The sequence below is a fragment of the Triticum aestivum genome, chromosome 2B (assembly GCF_018294505.1).
Source record: "Triticum aestivum cultivar Chinese Spring chromosome 2B, IWGSC CS RefSeq v2.1, whole genome shotgun sequence".
Lineage (NCBI taxonomy): Eukaryota > Viridiplantae > Streptophyta > Magnoliopsida > Poales > Poaceae > Triticum > Triticum aestivum.
In genome coordinates this window covers 812,496,012-812,517,342 of record NC_057798.1, presented here as the reverse complement: position 1 = coordinate 812,517,342, position 21,331 = coordinate 812,496,012, and the positions used below count along the sequence as shown (strand labels likewise).

General features: G+C 46.8%; 4 protein-coding genes across 4 annotated transcripts; 3 read left to right on the top strand and 1 right to left on the bottom strand.

Annotated features, from left to right (window-relative positions):
• Positions 1-1,886: 1,886 nt before the first annotated feature.
• On the bottom strand, positions 1,887-3,380 carry LOC123043009 (peroxidase 47). The gene has a single exon (XM_044465335.1). The coding sequence runs from the start codon at positions 3,378-3,380 to the stop codon at positions 2,109-2,111; it is 1,272 nt and encodes a 423-aa protein (XP_044321270.1). The 3' UTR covers positions 1,887-2,108.
• Positions 3,381-7,562: 4,182 nt separating this feature from the next.
• LOC123043008 (cytochrome c) lies at positions 7,563-8,044 on the top strand. The gene is made up of 2 exons (XM_044465333.1): positions 7,563-7,848; positions 7,952-8,044. Exons 1-2 carry the CDS (start codon positions 7,603-7,605, stop codon positions 8,042-8,044), a joined length of 339 nt encoding a protein of 112 aa, XP_044321268.1. The 5' UTR covers positions 7,563-7,602.
• Positions 8,045-12,440: 4,396 nt separating this feature from the next.
• Positions 12,441-15,951, top strand: LOC123043007 (NAC domain-containing protein 82). The gene is made up of 6 exons (XM_044465332.1): positions 12,441-12,629; positions 13,121-13,575; positions 13,715-13,992; positions 14,486-14,884; positions 14,995-15,405; positions 15,533-15,951. The coding sequence occupies exons 2-5, from the start codon at positions 13,419-13,421 to the stop codon at positions 15,379-15,381; spliced, it is 1,221 nt and encodes a 406-aa protein (XP_044321267.1). The 5' UTR covers positions 12,441-12,629; positions 13,121-13,418; the 3' UTR covers positions 15,382-15,405; positions 15,533-15,951.
• A 2,082-nt stretch (positions 15,952-18,033) lies between these two features.
• Positions 18,034-20,698, top strand: LOC123043006 (ras-related protein RABC1). The gene is made up of 6 exons (XM_044465331.1): positions 18,034-18,340; positions 18,482-18,550; positions 19,103-19,168; positions 19,564-19,685; positions 19,842-19,970; positions 20,315-20,698. Exons 1-6 carry the CDS (start codon positions 18,181-18,183, stop codon positions 20,420-20,422), a joined length of 654 nt encoding a protein of 217 aa, XP_044321266.1. The 5' UTR covers positions 18,034-18,180; the 3' UTR covers positions 20,423-20,698.
• The last annotated feature ends 633 nt before the right edge of the window (positions 20,699-21,331 follow it).

The following is a 21,331-nucleotide window of genomic DNA, read 5'->3' as shown; positions in this document are numbered from 1 at the left end:
GGGCGTGTGGGGTTTCGGGTCTTCAAAAGCACCCGCCGGATTGCCTGCGTACCGCGCTTCTGGACGGGTCTCCTTCGACGTGAGCTGCGGTGCATCACCCTCGGCGTTGGAGGTACACGGTGACGTGTTCGTGTGCGAACACCTCCTTCCATAACCCTCTTCCAGTCTTCCAAACAATGGCATTGCGCCAAGAACAAATTAGGTCCCTTGATGTTGAACGTCACACCTTGAGCACACGCCCACGCATTCCTCATGGAGTTTAACAGGGCCGCATGACTGAACGGGCGTAGGGTATGAACCCTAAAAAGAGCCAGCCATCTCACATCCTTGATTAACTCATCAACCTCCCCTGAAAGATCTAGATCTTCCACCTCCTCACCATGTAAGTTTAGGCCTTCAAACACATCCTCCAGATTCGGGTCTGGGCCATGGTGATCCCAATTTTCCTCCTCATCCCCATCCACCCGAACATCCTCCATGCCCCTTGCTTCACCCGCCCCTCCGGCAGCCACCCTCGCCGCCGATGACGACGGGATTTGATCCTCTCCAGCCCCCAAGGCCTTCCGCCCTAACTCCTCCGCCCGCGCTCCCTTCGACCCCCCTGCTCCGCGAACTCCATCCCCTACCTCCATGCTACCGGTGTACCAGGACGATTGACACGGGGCGACCCAATCACCAGCAAGCGCTAAGCAATCCGGCCGGGTTTTCACGTGGAAATTTTGTGGACTTCGGCGGCGCCGCCGAAGGAAGGGGTAGACCCTAGGGAAACCCTAGGGGAAAAAGCTATCTGTATAAAGAATACATATTTTTGGTTGGATCATTTTGATCTACGCTACTCTTCATCAGCGGCGGTTGCTGTTCTGCTGCGCTGGTCCTATGGGGCCTTAGCACGACGACTTCCCGACTGTCTAGTACAACAAGTTTTGCCCGGCTCCGGCAAGGGAGGGACAATGACGGCGGCGCACCTTCGGCTCCCTTTAGTGTTTGTAGTCGTCGGTAGGTGATCTAAGGATCTGGATGTAATTTTTATTATTTCTGTTGTTGGTTGTAGTGCCATGATTGAAGATGAATAGATGAGAAGTTTTATCGCATAAAAAGAAGACATTTTTCTACCAGCTCTCCCGATCCCAAACCGGTGCCAAGCCTTTCAACTGGCGCCACATATGCCGCCGCCATGTGAGAAGCCTCCATCCACGATATCACCTCCTGGAGGCGGAGGCCACCCCCGTGACACTGATGCCCAGCGAGCGGCCAACGTGTGCTTGCGAAACTGTAAAGAAGAATACTGATGTCTGTAGCAGGGCGGCTAGCTAGCGGATTGGAGTTGGAGGTACGGTAAGCAAGGGACCGGAGAAACGAGTGGTGTCCGGGCCGGCGACGCACGAGGAGTGGCCATCCGCATCGGGGGACCTCTAAATCGCGCGGCGTGGCAACGGTTGAATCGCATGGCATATGACGGCGAGCGAGCACGAGCGGATGGAGGATAAGTGATTCTGAGGGCCTATGAAGTTCGTCTTGGGCATCACGCGGGCAAGCTGCATGACAAACATGGCAACTCTTTGTGGATTCGTCATTCGTCGTCTCTATTTTCTCTTTCTTACTCATGGTGTTTATATGAAAAGAGCCTGTAAAATCATGTAATCTTTTGTACGTCTAGCATTTTTGGTGTTTAGGCTAGGTTGGGTCATCTCTTCCCGGCCGTTAGCCCATGCATGCATATGCATGGCTCCCTTAAAATCCTTGCCTCACATTTCAGTCTCCTCTATATGTTTGTGTTAATGTCTCGATGAACTCACTCTGTTCAACGTACTCTATATGCATGATCAAAGATTTATTTTGTTTTTCTTTCCAGAAAGCAGTTGTTCTCCTCCTTTGACAAGTCCGTTTCTTTGATCATGCTTTGCATGCATTGCACAAGTTCAAGTGTACACATTATGCATCAAGCATATACTGGGGTTGCACCTACCAACCTAGCACGTTTTTACATGCATGCAATGAGTACGCATGCATACGTACGTGTAGTGTAGGCTTATTATTACATTGGCCTGGTCATGCTATATATACGTACTTATCTTGCATGCCGATATTTATATACATATACGGGCGGGCTAGTTGAGCGCTCTGCAGTTGAGCCTGACGTTGCCGTCGGGGTTGAGGTCCAGCTGCCCCATCCTCCCCATCCCCTGCACGAACGTCTCGAAGAAGGCGTCCGGGCTGTCGGCGAACTGATTCACATACATGGCCGTCTCCGGCGACCCGGTGAGCAGCGTCTGGTCGGACGTCAGCAGCCCCCTCCTGGTCTGCAGGCCCTTGAAGTACTCCACGTCGAAGGCGTTGCTGGTGGCGTCGAGCTTGGCCGTGCCGCCGTCGCCGGCGGCCTTGCAGGTCTTGGCCAGGGACGCCGCCATCACTGCCTCCAGCGTGGGGTCGACCCCGTTGCCCGCCTTGCCGAAGCCGCTGAGCCGGTTCTTGAAGTTGGCGCAGTGGGCCTGGCCGAGCGTGTGTCCGCCGGAGAGCGCGACGAGCTCCGGCACCGTGAAGCCGTGGTCGCCGACGAAGACCTTGATGAGCTCGGCCGCCTTGAGCGTGGCGGCGGGGAGCGCGGAGGTGTCGTCGGCGCGGGAGAGGGAGCCGTCCTTGCGGCCCGTGGGCACGTCGTAGTAGGGCCCGCCGGCCATGTAGACGGAGTCCCGGGCGGCGAGGGCGAGCACGTCGGCGCAGGAGACGGTGGCGGGGCACTGCGCCTCGAGGGCGGCCTTGACGGCGTCGATGACCTGGAAGCCGCGCAGGGACTTGTTGGTGAGCGCGTCCTTCTCGGCGGTGCCGTGGGCCTTGGTGGAGTCGAGGAGCACAGAGGCGTCGCAGCCGCGGACGAAGCAGTCGTGGAAGTGGAGCCGGAGCAGCGACGCCGCCAGGGTGGGGTCCTTGGCAAGCGCGCCGCTCACCACGTCGCGAACGATCTCGTCGGCGTACGGGCACGTCATGGAGTAGTACTCCATGCTCAGACCGTCACCACCGGGAGGGCCCATGCCGTCACCTCCGCCTCCGCCTCCCCCTTGATAGTCACCGTATCCACCGTCGTATCCGTACCCACCGCCACCACCGTATCCTCCTCCTCCTCCTCGTCCGCCGCCGCCACCACCACTATATCCTCCTCCTCCATACCTTCCACCACCACCGTATCCTCCTCCTCCTCCTCCATACCCACCACCTCCACCACCACCATATCCTCCTCCGCCGCCACCGTAGCCTCCTCCTCCTCTTCCTTGTGCGGCTACGCCGCCAGCCGCCGCCAGGAGCAGCATGAGCACGGACGCTAGGGCAGCAGTGGTGACACTAGTGGAACGCTGCCGCTTGATGTTCATCGTGGCCTTGCCCATTGTGGTTTAGATGGATATGTGTAAGGTTGGAGGTTTGAGATGGGTACTGGGGTGCATGCATGCATGGGTATTTGTAGACCCGACAGATGAATCCATGGATCTGCGTGCAGCGTGGTTGCATGAATAATAATGCGTGCGTACGTCAGATGGCATGCAGCTTGGAGTAGTACGTATAATATTCAAACATGCATGTGCGCGCACCAAACCATGCACACCGGCCGCCACTAGCATATATACACTCGATTCTAATGCAATATTGTAAACTACTAGTCAACGGATGGTTAGAGCATCTCGCAAACCACCAAGACTACGCTGTCCAGACAGCCGAAGCCATCTAACATGGGCTCGTATCGATCCGCGGTGCGGTCCAGACACGTTTTCTCTCTTAAGCCGGAGACAATTCATGTTTTCATCCTCAAGTCAGAGACAAATGTGGGGAGCTTTGTGGGACTCTGGACACCAGACACGTAGGACTCCGACACCGCCACCCACCCAAAACCCTTTCCAGACCCTGCGCCTCCATCTGCCCTATTTATTCTTCTTCCATCTTTCTCTCTTGCCTTCACCGCTGCTCCACCACCCCATCCATCACGCCACACCCCTACCGTAACTCTACGTCTTCGTCACCTCCATCGATCCATCCCGCTTCTCCTCCCTCTCCGTTCAACCCTTGTCTTTCGGTTGCCCCACCAGGTACCATCCGCTACTGCTATACTCACCATGCCCGGCAACTGTTCGATGAATCGCTGAAGCTAAAAAACAGTTTTCCTTCTTCTATGTAGCAATGAATTTCGATTTGGACTACATATACGAGCAGTATGTTGAGTCGTACGACGAGGAGGAGTACTCCGATGAGACAGTGATGATGCATGTGGTCCATGAAGATGCGGAGAGGAGGAGGAGGAGCATGTTCTCAATTTCAAGGGCTCGGTAAAGGGTTCAGCTGCAATAGGGTGCGCGGCCATTTGACACTGATGGCCGACTACTTTGCCCCAAATGCACTCTTCGCTGACCATTTTTGCCGACGTTTTCGAATGCGCAAGACTGTCTTTGATCGTTTCTACCATGTCGTCCGGTCCTATGATGGCCACTTCATCCTAAATAAGGACGCCGTGGGAACGATTGAGATCCCTGGTTACCAGAAGTGCACGGCCGCACTCTGGATGCTTGCATATGGCACGACCGCTGATTCGTGGGACGAGTACCAACGGATGTCCGAGTGCACATGCGGAGATGCCGTGGTCAGCTTTGCAATTGTCGTGGTCGAGGTGTTTGGACTTCAATACCTGAGAGAACCAACTATGGCAGACACCGAGAGGATCTTGGCAGTCTCACAAGATCTTTGGATTTGGCACGCTTTCTTTGGCATGCCCGGGTCTCACAATGATATCAATGCGCTGCAGTGATCATCATTGTTTGCGTGGCTGACTGAAGAAAAAGCTCCTCCTTGCCACTATACTGTCAATGGACATGAGTACAACATGGGCTACTATCTGGTTGACGGTATCTATCCTCCATGGGCTACCTTTATCGGCCCATCTCTAACTCAGTTAGCCAGAAAAAGACTCACTTTGCCCAAAGACAAGAAGCAGCTAGAAATGATGTCGAGAGGGCATTTGGAGTTTGCAGTCTCGTTTTACAGTTGTTCATGGACCTTCTAAACAGTGAGATACGGAGACCTTGTGGGAGGTGATGACATGTTGTGTGATCATGCACAACATGATCATCGAGGATGAGGGTGAGAATGATGCCGCGGCTCTAGAATTTGAGAACATGGCTGATCCTATCCAACTTCTTGACCAGCATCTAGCCACATTTCAAAAGTTTATTCAAATGCATCAACAAATTCGGCACCGACCAACTCACGAGCAGCTAAAGGGAGATCTGATTGAGCATCAATGGACAGTTAAAGGGGAAAATAATGTTGGGATGTAATATTTAAACTTTTTAAAATTTAAACTATTGCGGAATGCGGCTATTTGAACGTCTATACCCTATGTATACAGCTATTTGATCATGCGGACTTAAAAAAAATGAAAAAGACCGGATGTATGTAGCTAGGTTGGATGATCCCGCATTCGTGTTCGCGGACTAATCCCTCTGTCTACATATAGATGCGGGAGGAAATTTGTGGGTCAGCCGTTGGAGATGCCCTTATCATCACGTTCGTTGGTTGGTTTGTTCTAGTAAGGTTTACCTGCTGTGCTGCCATCGGATCGATGGATGGATCGATCTCAAGCTGGCTAGCTAGCTAGTGGACAACTTAGTAATACTACCAGATTAAGTGAAGTGACAGTTCACTCATCTTTCTTTCAATAAGCCTGTTCAAGGCTAGGTACGTAATCAAATCGGATTAAGATACGTTATGCGTGGGTGGGTGTTGAGTGTTTACACGAACGTTTATTTTTTCTTAAGCCACCCAATTTGAGGTACCTAGCTAGCTAATGGATATCGATGAGTGGAGTATAATGCATGCATGTGCGATATGGATCATCATGCATCCATCCTCTCAAGGCAAGGCATGAGCATGAGCATGGCTAGTGTGCATTGTCAACATCCAAGTAACGGAGTGGGTCACTAGCTAGCTAGCACTACTCTCTCCCTGCTCTACTCCTTGCAAGCAAGCATGTGTTTAGCCCTCATTAGTTAAGTTATACTCCCTCAGTCCCTCCGCACTCATAATATAACATGTTGTTACAAGCCGTTTTTGTAGCTTAAAAAACATGTTATATTGTGGGATGACACTAGTATGTACGTACTTGTTTTACATTGCGCTCCGGCCTAGCTGGCTTAAGATGTATAATGAAGTTTGTAACTTACTCCCTCCGTTCCTAAATATTTGTCTTTTTAAAGATTTCAAATGGACTACCATATAAGGGTATATAGACATATTGTAAAGTGTACATTCACTTATTTTACTCCGTATGTAGTCACTTATTAAAATCTCTAGAAAGACAAATATTTAGAAATCGGAGGGAGTAACATGCATGGCCTACTATTTATAGTGCTGTGGCTGCATGCGTTGTTGTAGACGGCACATATGTACGCACGTTGTCAAATGGATGCGCCATGCATACATCCAACTTGAACTTAGCGACCATGCATGCATGTTGTGAATAAGTTTAACTGCAGTGAGTGCATGCATGTAGATGAGCAGATACACCATCGTCCATTGATAGTGCACGCATGCACGGTCCACACCGCTAGTAAGTGGAATAATCTGCGCGCATGAGACGGTACAAGCTGACCTCAACACTCCACTAACCAATGACACATGCATTTTTGCCAGCAGCCTTTCCTTTTTCTCTTCTTTAAAGATAAGAAATACTCCCTCTGTTTTTTTTACTCTGCATATTAGCTAGAGTTGACTGCAGTCAAAGTTAGTAAAGTTTGACCAAGTTTACTCAAAACAATATAAACATTTATCATAACAAATCTATATGATATGAAAGTTCATTCAATAATAAATCTAATGATGCTGATTTGCTATCATATAATTTAATATTTTTGTTTACACAAAGCTTGATTTTGACCAAAGCTAATACACGGACAAAGTTTTTTCTGAATGATTAAATTTTTACTATTACATTATTGCTACATGACCCCACCACACTCTTTCACAAACTCTCTAGGAGCACTTCTGTTAATCTGTAGCCCGCTTTTTTCCCCTCTCTTCAATAACTCAACAAAAGTATACATTGTCTGTCTCAAAATATGACACTTTTGGTCCAAATATAGACAAAGTATTATATTTCGAGACAGATGGAGTATTATATATTTAAATTCTTACAATGTGTCTATATCACCTTGTTGTCCTTGCTCTTAGTGGGAAAGAAGGATAGCGTAGGTCTAGCATTTTTTAGAGTTGAGGGACCAAAACACAGACTCGAGGGGGGGCCAAATCATACTAGACTTTAATTGTCGTTATTAATACTAATTTCAGGAAAGATGGACAAGCTAGGATGAACTCCGGACGTGTCTAAGTTGAGGAGGAGGGAGCTGAATTAGCGGGTCGCAAGCGTGCATGCATGCACACCAACCATACAAACAAAAGCAAAGCAAAGCAGGTCTAATTAAGGCATGTTGGCGGGGCTAAAATTTGCTTGCGTGAAACAAAGAAAGAAAGAGCCTATCTAGCTCCAATCGATCGTCGTCGATCCATCCTTCGGTGAGAAGAAACAAAGACACGCAGGGCCGGCGAGGAAGGAAAGGAAAGGAAGGGATGGCATCGTTCGGCGAGGCGCCGGCGGGCAACGCGGCGAGCGGGGAGAAGATCTTCAAGACCAAGTGCGCGCAGTGCCACACGGTGGAGCGCGGCGGCGCCCACAAGCAGGGGCCCAACCTCAGCGGCCTCTTCGGCCGCCAGTCCGGCACCACCGCCGGCTACGCCTACTCCACCGCCAACAAGAGCATGGCCGTCGTCTGGGAGGAAAACACCCTCTACGACTACCTCCTCAATCCTAAGAAGGTTTTTCTTCTTCTTCTTTCTTCTTTTTCATCGATCATTTCTTACAATTGCTAACAACATGGATGGATGGATGGATGGATGGATCGATGCATTGGCATGGCAGTACATCCCTGGGACCAAGATGGTGTTCCCGGGCCTCAAGAAGCCGCAGGAGCGCGCCGACCTCATCGCATACCTCAAGAAATCCACCGCTTAATTATTACCACCTTCATTCTTCTCCTAATTCCATCATCTCAGTCAAGTACAGTACCGCAAGCAAACAAGAAGAAACTAACGTACGCCAATATATAAGATTGCCACACACATACTCCATATGTTGTAATTATAGCTAGCTCCGGCCGGGCATATGTATAGCTAGCTAGCTGTCTGCATGCTGCATGCAGTATACTCCATATGTTTATGTACGATATACGTATTGATTCATTCATCGATGAGCACGTGTCCATGTAATTAAAATGGTATGGTGGTCAAGTTGACCCATTTTATCTACTTTTTTTTCCTCACATTTATCAGGATTGGGGTTAAATATCCCTTTAATATGTAATGCACTAAAGTTTAAATAAATAATACTCCATCTGTTTTTATTTAGTCTGCGTATTAATTTTGTTCAAAGTCAAGCTTTGTAAACTTTGACGAAGTTTATAAACAAAAATATTAACATATGCAATAACAAATCAGTACTTTCACATTATAGATTTGTTATGATAAATGTTTATGCTGGAGGCTCGTCATGGTGCCCAAGCTGCTTTCGGACGCCTCGTTTCATGACTCGCTAGTCAACCCAACCAAGATAAGATACGTCGCATCATCGGTGAGCAGGATGCCTCGCTTCAGGCGGCGCCAGTCATGTATGTTAATGTTGGGATGGGACTAGTATTTTCTCTCATGAAAAACGCATAAGAGCGATTGGGCGGCACTCTTTGCCCGGCCGCCTTAGTTTAAGTAGGGCACCTTGAATCGTCTGCATCTTCTCTCACAACATAAGCAGAGCCCCAATCGTCCTGCTACACTACTGACCACAAGCCAAGTGACACAGTACTGTACCTGCACGTAGTATATATGTTGCCACTCGATTGCCTGCTTGTGTAAACATGGTATTCACTCTCGTGGTATATATTCATGTCAAGGCATGTGTCGTGCCTGTAGCTGCTGGGATCGTGGAAGGTGGCGGCGACAACGCTTGATGATCGACTTTGGTTTGGTGGTGCTTCTCAAGTACCAGTCTCGAGCTCGAGCTCCGGGGTGCAAACGTAAGGCCGGGCACTAATTGGTTATATCTTGCAAATGGAGATATTTTCGTGCTATTACCTTGTCGTAGGCATTACTAGAATTGGTCGGACTTGATCTTCGAGGTGCAAGCCTAAGGCCCGGCACTAATTGGTTATATTTGGTAATGCCGATGTCTTTGTGTGGCTACCTTGTTGTGAGATTTATATTGCTAGGATTGCTCGGACTTGATCTCCAGGTTGAAAAACAATAATCTGACCTTGGGCAGTTGGACTTTGTAACGGTGGCGCCTGAGTGTCGTTCCCTTCCTAAAGGCGTTGTTGTTGGAGAACAATTTTCGTTGTACTCATGATGTTAAGGGTAATTGATGTGGGTATGCTCGCTGTTGTAACTTGTTGTTTTGATCACTTGTAAGTATTCCTTTTTTTACTCCATCAAGGCGTAGCTTGGGTCTTGAATGTCAGTGTGCTTCTTTGTGCGCGTGTGCATTGTTGTTGGTTGCATGCATACTAACTATATATGCAGAAGATGGGTGTGTGCTCATTGTGTTTGTAAGCCGTTGATGTTTGATTTTGAGTTAATAAAATGCATCCTTTATCGAAAAAGTATAGATAGATAGTATTAATTACTGCTCATCTGGATTGGATGGATCAATAAATTTTGTAGAGGCTTGGCTTGGTTTTGACTACTCCCTCTCTCTCAGTTTACAGCGCGTGCGCGTACCTTTAGGTCGTCAATTTGACCAACCTAATACAAGTCATATATTACGAAAAATATACCAATATAAACTTTAGATGTTCTATTTTTAAAAGGTATAATTTTTGTGTTATATAGTTTATATTAGGGTGATAAAATTGGCAATCTGAAATGGAGGGAGTAGTAGATAGCTATGATAAAACGGTCTCACCTGACCGTGGACGAAACGAAAAAGCAATGATAATGTGTGTTTGCACATGTTTCCAGGCAGGCTTTAGAAGAAGCTTTCATCAAATTTCATTTTAGACGAAGAAGCTTCCAAAATAAAAACAATTTTCCTTTTTTGATCACTTTTTTTTTGGTAAGAGGAGAAAGAAGGCGCTTGGGTTTTTGGTCTGAGGCTGGCTATGAGACCGGCCCGGGACACCTGACTCACGCTACGGGCCCAGCAAGGCCTTTTAACGGCCCACCTTCAGTTTGAACGGCCTTCTTCTCTCTGTGATGAAAGCAAACGAAGGGCCCACTCACGCACACACAACACACGCTGATGATTCTGAGATTCTTCTCAAAAAAAAAAAAAAACTGCCGCCGGTCGCCGTCCCAGCCGACGATGAGGCTCCGTCCCCGCCGCCACTGCATGCGGTAGATGTTTAGGCAAGAAGGAGGCTGAGTAATTCTTCTTGCTTTGGTTTTGGTTTTGGTTTTGGTTTTGGTTTTGGTTTATTCATTCATTGACAACACCTACCTACCTTGAGGATATATATGCATGATAGATGGATGGATACCGCTTTTTTCTTAGAGATAGAGATAGAGAGCGTGTGGGTACCCTTTTGTATTCTTGCATTCCACTTTTTTGTTGTTCACCTCCTCAACCTTGTTTTTTTGTATGACCTCTAAATTTTGTTCTTTTCTCATCTCAACATATCTTATTTTTTATATATCTTACGTATTTTGTATGGTTATGTACGTCCCACTTTTTGTTGCGTGTTCATCTCCTCAATTTTGTTTTTTCTCATGTGAAGATATCTTTTTTTTATTATCTTTGAGAGGAAAAGATAGCATGTTGTTGTTATTATTATTATTATTAGAGAGATAAGATATCTTATTTTATTATTGGAATATAATAAAGAAGCACACTAATAACGAGGTAGGCCAGGAAGGTGGCGGGCCAGCCCAACAGTCCCAAAAGAATGGTTCAGGCCCAGTAGCATGGGTTGACAGAAGAGTAACAAAAGTCAAGTTTGGACAACAAGGCACGACAAAGCCATGCCGAGCCGAGCCGGCCACCTCCCCTTCTTCCTCCAAGAGCAAAGCGGCGCAACGATGCGACACCTCCTCTTCCATCATCGCCTCGCCTCTCCTTCCACCAATCCGCTATTCCCGGTGACCTCTTTCCCCAAGAAAGCTTCGGCCAATTTTTCAGATGGTACAACTTAATCATTGATGGCTTCGTGAGCTCGTCATACGGCGCTAGTACCATAGGGTTGCCGCGAAAAATTGAAATACGACCATTTCTACCACCTTCTCCCAATCACACAAACACTTAAACTACATCATGTATGGGTTCTCCTCCAGAGAGGATACACATAACACCTTGTGCTAAATCTCACGCACCTTCTTGTAAAACCAAAATTGACTACATTCCTTCTTGGTGTGAGCGTGGGCGATTTCCCCCTCCTTTTGCCCAGATTGCTTCTCAAAGACGGCATCGTACAAATGATCCTCTTGTGGCCCTCGTTGTTTCATCATTGACTCTAGATTGCCTGGTGCGCTCCATCCGACACAAAAGATCTGTCGCCACCGCAAACTCTAGGCCGATCTAACCCTAATGAGAAGAGATGCGTGGAAACCGGCAAACTCTAGTGACCCAACGTCAAGACAGCACGGCGAGGAAAATTGGAACGCCCTTGAGAGAAGCCGGTACGAGCGATGAGCGAAGACAAGGGGGACAAAACGGTCGACGTTGTAGAAGACGGGGAGGGGATAAATTAACCCCTAAAGTGAGGGTTAGACCCATCTAACAGACGACTTCCTCATCCTGTTGCCGAGCTTGCTTATCAAATACGGCATCATCGAAACGATCCTCTTATTATGGCCTAGTTGTTTCATCGTCGACCGGTTCGCTCTAGCCGACATGAAGGCTCCAACGCCATGACAAACCCTAGATTGAAGTAACCCTGATGAGGAGATGTGTGTGGGAACCGGCAAGCTCCGACAACCCCATGCCGAGACATTCGGCCGAGGAGGCGGGACCGGGCGTCCCCGCACGGAGCCGTTGCGGGTGACGGCCGGAGACAAGAGGGACAACGCTCACCGACGTAGAAAAGGGGGAGGGGACAAAACCCTAGAGCAACAAGGAAGGGGGGGAGGGTTTAATTCAGGGTATATATCCATTCCCTATCAATGGAATGCATTAATGAGGATTTTTTTTTGAGGTGGGCATTAATGAGGATATATGTCATAGTTGGAATGCATTAATGAGGGGGCGCGGATAACAAGGGAGGCCCGGCCCATGGAAGGAGGAGGCCCAAGCAAACAAGCAACCACGGTGGGTTGGGGGTTGTGTGAGGGGGAAGTAACGGAAGAGTTTGGGCGACAAGGCACCGCAGACAAAGCCAAGCCGCTGCCTGCCTGCCTGCGGTGCCACCCCCCTCCCCCCTCCCCCCTCCCTCCCTTCCTGTCCTCCTCCTCCAACCCAAAGAAAACAGCGGCGCGGCCACGCGACGCCGCCTCCTCCTCCTCCGCCGCCTCCTCCGACCACCACACTACCCCCCGCCGTCCCGCAACTCGCAGCCCCACCGCCTCCGGCCGCCGCGTCTCGCGTATCCGCTCCCTCGCCAACAGCACCGGCCGGCGGCGTAAGTCCCTCCCTCCCTCCCTCCAGGCTCCAGCCCCCAACAACTTGTTCCTTCGCCCTAGATGGATACACAGATCTCTCTGTTTCAATGCTCGATTCTATGAGTTATCAACGGAATGAATCCCATCCCATCCCATCCCATCTACGGTGTAGTACGTATTATTTACCGTCTAATATCTGTATCTGTCTGTATTTATTTACTCTCAACAAAATTCAGTTCGCACATCTGCATCCGCATTGCACAAATACATACATACATAGATGGATGCATACATACATACATACATAGATAGATACCTGTCTGTCTCCCGTATATATTCATACATTCATCTCCCGTATTTCTTGTTATACATACATAGATAGATGGATGCATACATACATACATACATACATACGGCATCCTGTCTGTCTCAACTCTCAAGGATGCATATCTCTTTCATATATACATACATACTGAATTTTGTAACAATTTCCTTTTCCTCATACATACAGATACAGGATGATGGTGCTCACATGTCTTCTGATGCCACAACAAACGACTATATGTGCTTTCTTCAGTGTCGCTCCTCATGTTCAATAACATTTATTTCAGCATTGCACCTGATTGCCCCACCCAAGCGACACTTCTTCCAATCCACCCCTGCTTCCACTCTGCTTTTTTTTTCCCCTTTCATTTTCTCTTATTTAAGCTAAGCTAAGATTCTGAATTTGCATCCATCTCATTACACTAGCTACCTAGCACAATACAATAGTTAAGGCAACTCTACTATATATCAATCAATTTCCCCTAATGGAGATGCCGCCGCTCCCTCCTGGATACCGCTTCCACCCAACCGACGTCGAGCTCACCCTCTACTATCTCAAGAGGAAGCTGCTGGGAAAAAAGCTGCTCTGCAACGCTGTTGCAGAAGTTGATATCTACAAGCACGCCCCCTGGGATCTCCCAGGTATTTATATATATATTCTATTCTTTCTATTACTTATCCCCCTCTTGTATTATTACTAACATTTCCAACCACAAACATGTGCATGTGAGTGACTGTCCTACAAAACCTTCTGACCGTTTGTTTCTTCAACTTGGTTCAGCGAAATCGTCTATGCCGACCGGGGATCTCCAGTGGTACTTCTTTTGCACCCGTGGCAGAAAGTACTCTGTTGGCCAAAGAGCTAACCGTTCAACCGAAGGTGGGTACTGGAAGGCTACTGGAAAGGACAGGCAGGTGGTGTATGAAAATCGCACTGTTGGGATGAAGAGGACCCTGGTGTTTCACGCTGGCAAGGCGCCCAAGGGTACAAGAACCGACTGGGTCATGTATGAATATAGGCTCGTCCAAGGTGAAATACCTGACGCTGGTGTTAGACTGGTATGCTTCTTTGCCAAATTGTTTTTCCTACTAGTTTGTTTCAGTATCTATTCTATATATGAAATGGGTTCTTTCTCTAAACTACACGTCCAGCGACACCGACGTAGCATGCCATGCACGATTCAGCAAATTATCGCTCAACACGTGTCTCAACTATTTAATGTTGAGTAAGACACAAGCTTTCCTTTTCCGAGTACGGGCTGAACCGTTTTTTCTAATGTCAATTGGAATAATACACGTGCCACTAACGTACATTGAATGCTCCAAATATCCTTTTTGTTTCTGGTAAATTAAATCCCGAGTCTATATTTGGGAATTGCGTTAAGAGTAGCAAAGATAGAAAGGCCCAAACAGCTAAAAACAAGAATTGCAGCAATTACCCACTTCTTAAACTGAAGGTGGTTTGTTCTTCAACTGGTAAAATTTAGCACTGATGTGATGATCATTTGATCTTCTGTTGGCGCCACTGATTCTTGTTTACCCCTTATTGCAGGATGATTCCGTTCTCTGCAAAGTCCATAAGAAGAGCGGTCCAGGTCCCAAGATTGGGGAACAATACGGCGCCCCATTTGAGGAAGAGGAAGAGGAATTGAATGATAAGAATGGGGACACTTCCTGTTTATCCCCGTCCGCGCCCCCTGCTGCGCCCCATTCCGCCCCTGGACCAAGTCACGGTGGCATGTTGAACTCCGCGGGTCAACAACTGGCCGCCGCTAGTCACAGCGGTGGGGATTCCTTGTCTGTTTCGCCAGCAAATAACAGCAACACCAGTGGTGCCCGTCCTGACAGGGCCTCTCGTCTGGATGTTAACTGGGACAGCATACATGTAGAGCAGCTAGCTGATATCATCGGTCGTCTTTCGACAAATCCTGCAGGCCAAGATGGACAATCGGTAACTTTTCTTTCTGTGTCTGGTGTCCGCTGCATGCTTATCGAGTTAACTGGATTGATCTTAATTATATTTTTATTTAACTTTCTTTTTCTTCGGCTTTGATGATGCAGTCTGATTTGACGACCGCTAACCAGGACACCGAAGCAGTGTTTGATGACAGCGAAACAATATTTGAAATAACGGACCAGGTTGTCCCTTCCTCACTGTGTAGCAGCCTTTGCAAGCAGTGTGACAAGTGTGGCGTGCGGCTGGTTGACCCTTTGCTGGAACCGGCGGCGGGAGAGCCGTACATGGAGCTGAATGACCTGCTGTCACAGTGCCGTGCTGCCGGGCATGCTCCAGATGGCAGCAGCAGCCAGGCGGTGGTGGTGTCGAATGGTGAGGGCCCTGCGCTGGATCTGGAGCTGAGGCTTGGGGTCGAGTCTTCTGAAAGCGTTGGCCATAGTAGCGGTGCCGTGTCTGCGGCGGCTTCTGGATCAGGGGCGCCGTCTAGCTAGAAGAAGTGGTGGTGTCTCTCAGGGGTATGTATGCTCTCGCCTGTCACTTTAGTAGCCTTGTATTCTATTTGTGGTTGTGTGTTAACCTTGTGACAAGTAGTAAAGTAGGAGACTGACAAGGTGTAGTATTATTTGGTTGTTGTTGTTGCAGGTGGCATGGGTAGGTTCTTCATCGGCGTGAGACGGTGAAGGATCCGCAAGCAAGCGTTTTAATTTATTGGTTCCGATGATGATGAGGCTGATAGATATGGAAGGAGGAGAATGTGTGAATATTGGGAGCGGATTGGATGGATGGAGAAGCATTGGTTTGGTTTGGTTTGGTTGGATGGACAAGTAAAAAAGTTGACTGGTTTCAGGAGCGAGCATATACAGAAAGAGTGAGAGAGAGCATGGTGGTACTGTTTTGCATTTCAGTAGGTTAGATTAGATTATTCCTCTGGGCTGGGCTGGATTGACTGTAACAGCAGTGAGTCAGTCTAGACTCTAGAGTGGATTAATCAATGAGAATGAGATTAGGAGGCAGATGTTGGTTGACTCTTGACTGTTTAATTGGTTGGTTGTATGGTTGTACCTTACCTGTCCTGACCAAACTAGACTGAGACTGGGACTGTGAGACATGATGATGATGAGGCAAACAAACAAATTTTGCTTGCTTGCTTGCAAGTCTGCGTCTTGTTGTCGTTGTCGTTGTTGTTTTTAGTTTGGTTCATTCAGTTTGTTTGTTGCTTTAGTGTTTGACTAAATTAGGAATCCTTTATATTGCTGTTTGTTTCATTTTTCTTTTGTTGATTCAGAAAGGTGCATGTCGGCAGGATTTATGGATGGATGATTAGGCAAGACTAGTCTAGTTTGTTTGCTTATTTGTTTGTTTGTTGACTCATGTCTTAAGAGGTAGGTAGGTAGGTAGGTACACACATGGTACCTTGGAGAAAGGGAGTTTCTTGTTTATGTAGAATTTTTTAATGGCAGATAAGTAGTACATAGGGAGTATATTATGTTTATTTATGCTAAAATAGTATAGTGTTGACATTGAGATTCCACATATGTTTTTCTAAGTACATTTTTTTATGCAGATAGTATAGTGTTGGCATCCGCCACCCTTCGTCCCATAATATAATACTGTTTTTGACACTAGATACATCCCATAATGTAAGACTGTTTTTGACACTAGACGGAGGGAGTACTTTACTAATTAACAAGTAATAAGAACTGTCCTAGCAATATAATAGTATCTCTCCCTCCCTCTCTCATCTGTCTCACATTCTCCCCTTATAATTAATTAAAAAGTCGTACAGGTTTCTAAGGAGCTTAACCGCTTAGGGCATATTTGGTTTACATAATTTTCAACTCAAAAGAAATACTAGAGAAAAGTAAAAGTATTGGGATGCCCTCTCCTCTCCACTCAAGTCAAAAGGTAGAGGCCAATATAGACACAATTCTAAGAAATTTATTTAGTACCTCAATTACTGAGGAATAAATGAATGTCATATATAGGAGGAATCCCTGCTATGGGTCGAAAAACAGAGGTGGGTGACATACAAAGGGATGGGAAAAGACTTGGCTTCAATAGTAAAGTAAGTAAATTGATGCCTCTTTATTGATATTGAGATTCCAAATATGTTTTTGTTTATGGCAGATAATTTAGTGTTGGCATAGATTATTTTATATTTTACTTAGGGCATCTCCAACACTGACCCATAAATCGGACACCGCATCCGTCCACAGACAGGAAAGGACTAGTCCTTGCACACGATGTGGGAGCCGGCCATTCAACGCTGTCTGCATATGTCCGGTTATATTTTTAAAGAATTTTAATGAAATGAACAAATTTGATGCATATTTTAACGCATCAGACAATATTCGTTCATACTTGGATACTTTTTACATAAACTGATTGATTTTCATTTAACCGAATCAAATTCATTATATTTAGACTTGTTTCAACTAGACCAGACTCTAAACCTAGCCTAAAATGATCACTGGCGCCCGGTACCTATCTCCGGCTGGCCATGAGCCCCGGAAAATGAAGCCCCGCATCCTTCACGGCTATGAGCATCGGGAAGTGAAACTATCCGCCTCCACGGCTTCGGCAGGGTGTGGCCGAGCTGACGACATCGTCTTCAGCCTTCTCTTGTGGAGCACCTCATCCACGGCCTCGTCGAACTCCCTGTAGGCGGCTTCTAACTCCGCTTGGCGTTGGCTGTACCGCCAACTGTCGCGACGGATTTCCCGAGGGGAGCGATATGACTCTAGCAAGCAGCGCCTCCTGCTCAGGCACGTCGACGTCCAACGCGAGGAGGCGGAGGTTGTAGGCCTGGTCGGCTTGCACTTGCTAGAACACGCCGTCCCGCTCCTCCAGCACCATGTCCATGTAGTGAGCACGTGCTTCACCCATGAGGATGACGACTGACATTTGCCGGCGTGGACGGTGGCGTCAGCCGCCTCTACCATAGGCATGTCCGCTGCGCCGACCTCCATTGAGCTCATCCGTCTACACACGTCGTCGATGGACCGATGCTAAGACCCCTTTGGAGGCGAACAGGTTTGGGGGTCGGTGTTGGAGATGCCTTTGTAACTTTGTCGGATAGGAGTAGTTTAGTTTAGTAATATTTTTTTCGTGTGTGATGTCCACCTCTCTCTCTTTTTCCCCTTCCCTTCCCTTCACCGCACCGGAAAAGCAAAGCAAACCCCCCCTCTCTTCTTGTCTCCCCGCCGACTTGTTTGTAAGTAGATCTGCGATCCGATCCGATCCGATCCCGCCGGCGATCCCGCGCGGCGGAGGGCGGGATCACCGCAGCCATGGACTCTTCTTCCTCGTCGACGGCGTCGTCCTCTCAGGCGCAGCCCGACTTCGATTACCTGTTCAAGCTCCTCCTCATCGGCGACTCCGGCGTGGGGAAGAGCAGCCTCCTCCTCCGATTCACCTCCGACTCCTTCGAGGACCTCTCCCCAACCATCGGTACGCACATGTCTTTCTTTCTTTCTTTCTTTCTTTCCCCCATCAAATCCAATCCAATCCAATCCAATCCAATCAAACCTAGCTAACCCATGGAATCCCTAATTGGATCCCTGATGAGATGAGATGAAAATGAAATTGCAGGCGTGGACTTCAAGGTGAAGATGGTTAACATTGCCGGCAAGAAGCTCAAGCTCGCCGTCTGGGACACCGGTATTGTATTGTATTCCCATCTCCACTGGACTAGTTTCTTACATTGATTGAACCGTCTCCGATTTTCTTAGGCCCACTCGCATGTGAAACTACACATACTCTCTTTCTCCAACCTCACTACTCTCTGCTAGCTTTTTTAATTCTAGTATATATATAGTGTAATGGTTGTTAAATTGTCCTGTCCTGTCCTGTCCTGCCCTCACTCGTCAGTAAAATTATTTCATTGCATTGTATATAGTGTGATGGTCATCTAAATAAAGTAGATCAAGGAAGATTAGTCCCTGCTTCCAAGCTTTTTTAGTCTAATGTCACATCTAACACATGGCAATTGGTTTTGACTGCCTGATGCTTTCGTATAATTATTATTAACTAATAATAAAACCCACATTGCTGCGCTACTACTTAAGTGCCTACTGAATTTCCCCTTCATTTTGTTTCCGACTAGATTATGTGTGCAATGCGATTGAGTTTTTTTTTTGTTTCTTAAATGCCCCAGTTCACCCTTTTGAGTTCTGATGATTTAGCTTCTCACGTCGTGTGCCTGTTGTGCAGCTGGACAGGAACGATTTAGGACCTTGACCAGCTCTTACTACAGAGGGGCACAAGGGATCATCATGGGTAATGTTTACCGTCTCATACTCCTTTCTTCTCCCCGTCCTATGTATGTATATTCGTGCAACTTGATGGCACATTTTTTAATAGGCTAGTTTTGTGAGCAAACTACTCTGTCAATTTCCTTATATATCAAAACTACACATCAGCTTAAGATTCAGTTATAGATGATTAAGCAAATGAGCTTGACTTTGGTGACAGAAAATTACAGCATCTATAGAGCACCCTTTCAGGCTTGTTGCAACTTTTGAGATCCTCATACAAGGGTACAACAGTTTTTCACTACCATGGGGTCGCAAAGCCTTTTTTTGTTGTTGCTGTTTCTTTCATTTGTGTGTTTCTTGCTGTGTTCTAACGAGCTGTCTAATTTTGAGAAATGCCACTTAATGAACGTTTTCCAGTGTACGATGTTACCCGCCGAGAAACATTCACAAATCTCTCTGACATATGGGCCAAGGAAATTGACCTGTATTCGACAAACCAGGACTGTATAAAGATGCTTGTCGGAAACAAAGTGGACAAGGTACCGCTTCTGTCCACACCTGTACATTCTTATGTTAGTTATATCTGTATTTGTGTTGAGGCATGCTGCATAGTAGGTTTCTCGGGTGGATGTTTTTTCCTGTCTGTGTTTAGACTTGAGCGCAGAGCTGAATGTGGATAATGCTTGGTTTGGCAGGAAAGTGAGAGGGCTGTCACCAAGAAGGAAGGCATTGACTTTGCCAGGGAGTATGGGTGTTTATTTCTGGAATGCAGTGCGAAAACCAAAGTGAATGTGGAGCAGTGCTTTGAGGAGCTTGTGCTCAAGGTATGTATACATGTTGTGACTTTCAGCTCTCGATTCGTTCTGTATCTGGCATGGTTGTACTACTGTGAAACTGCCCTTCAGACGGCTATTGATGCATCAAGGCGTGTCCGTGCACACTAGTGGAATGCTTGTTCTGTTTATGTGTCAAGAAAAGGACCAGTATAAATTAGCTCTTGTTGGTCGGTCTTGTTACATACACGTGGAACACTCTCACAGATAGAATAGAAATACTTACTAGTGCAGATGATTCAGCAGTTTCAGTATCAATTTTCTGTATTGAATGGAGTTTTTCTTTCCCATGTGTTGAAACTGACATGAATGTTGCCCGCACGATGATGGTGCAGATATTGGACACGCCGAGCCTGTTGGCGGATGCATCCTCTGGGGCGAAGAAGAACATCTTCAAGCAGAAGGCGCCAGAGGCTGATGCTGCGGCGAGCGGCTGCTGTTGATTTAGTTCACGCTAGCTAATCCCGGACATCTATCTTTGTGGAGGATGGATGAAAACGTTTGTTGTTGGGGAAACTGATGATATCTGCCGTTGTTTTATTTCGCTTTTGAGTTGCTGTATATGAATCAGTCAGTCAGTCGGTCGGTCGGTCAATGCTCCTCATGGTGAATCACAAAACAAAACAGAGTACCTTGGCAGCTTCCAGCTCTCTATATAATGTACGTATTATTAAGCTCTATAAATTTACTCACGAGGAATCAATCAATTTGTGCTGAAATTTGGTTTGTGCATATAGACAGACAGACAGAAATCAAGTTCCTTTAATCAATTTGAATTCTATCAATTCTGTTACATCAAGTTTGTATTCATTAATTGTATCAATTTGAACTCGTGCACGCAGACATGAATTCAGAAAGAGAGCTCCAAGAAAAAGATTTGCCCTCAACATTACTTTTTGTTCCTTTAGAACATTTATTTATGGGCAAGCTCTGTTGCATGTTGAGACAAGTACATGCCTGTCTCCCAAACACGTTCAGAGAACATTTAATTTTGTTCCTTTATAAATGAAAAAGGATTGCTCTCAATATTCCTGCATTTTGCATGTCTCAATTCTGCTTAAAGTTTACTGTTAAGAACCAACCGACGTGTCCTTAACATGCCGATTCGCCCCTGCTTAAACCAAATTAACCAACAATTTGCCATTCTTTGACAAGATAGGAAAACTGATACAGATCAGTTTGTCAAATCTGCCACCAAAGGCCATCCTATTAGATTTACCTGATCATGCATGTACAAAACCAGTTGAAGTAGCTGGCTGATTTCAACTGGTTCCGTACATCAACAGTAACATTTCTTGCAAACATAGCAAAATAAAGCCACAGAACTATCAAGTAGACTACTTTCATCAAAC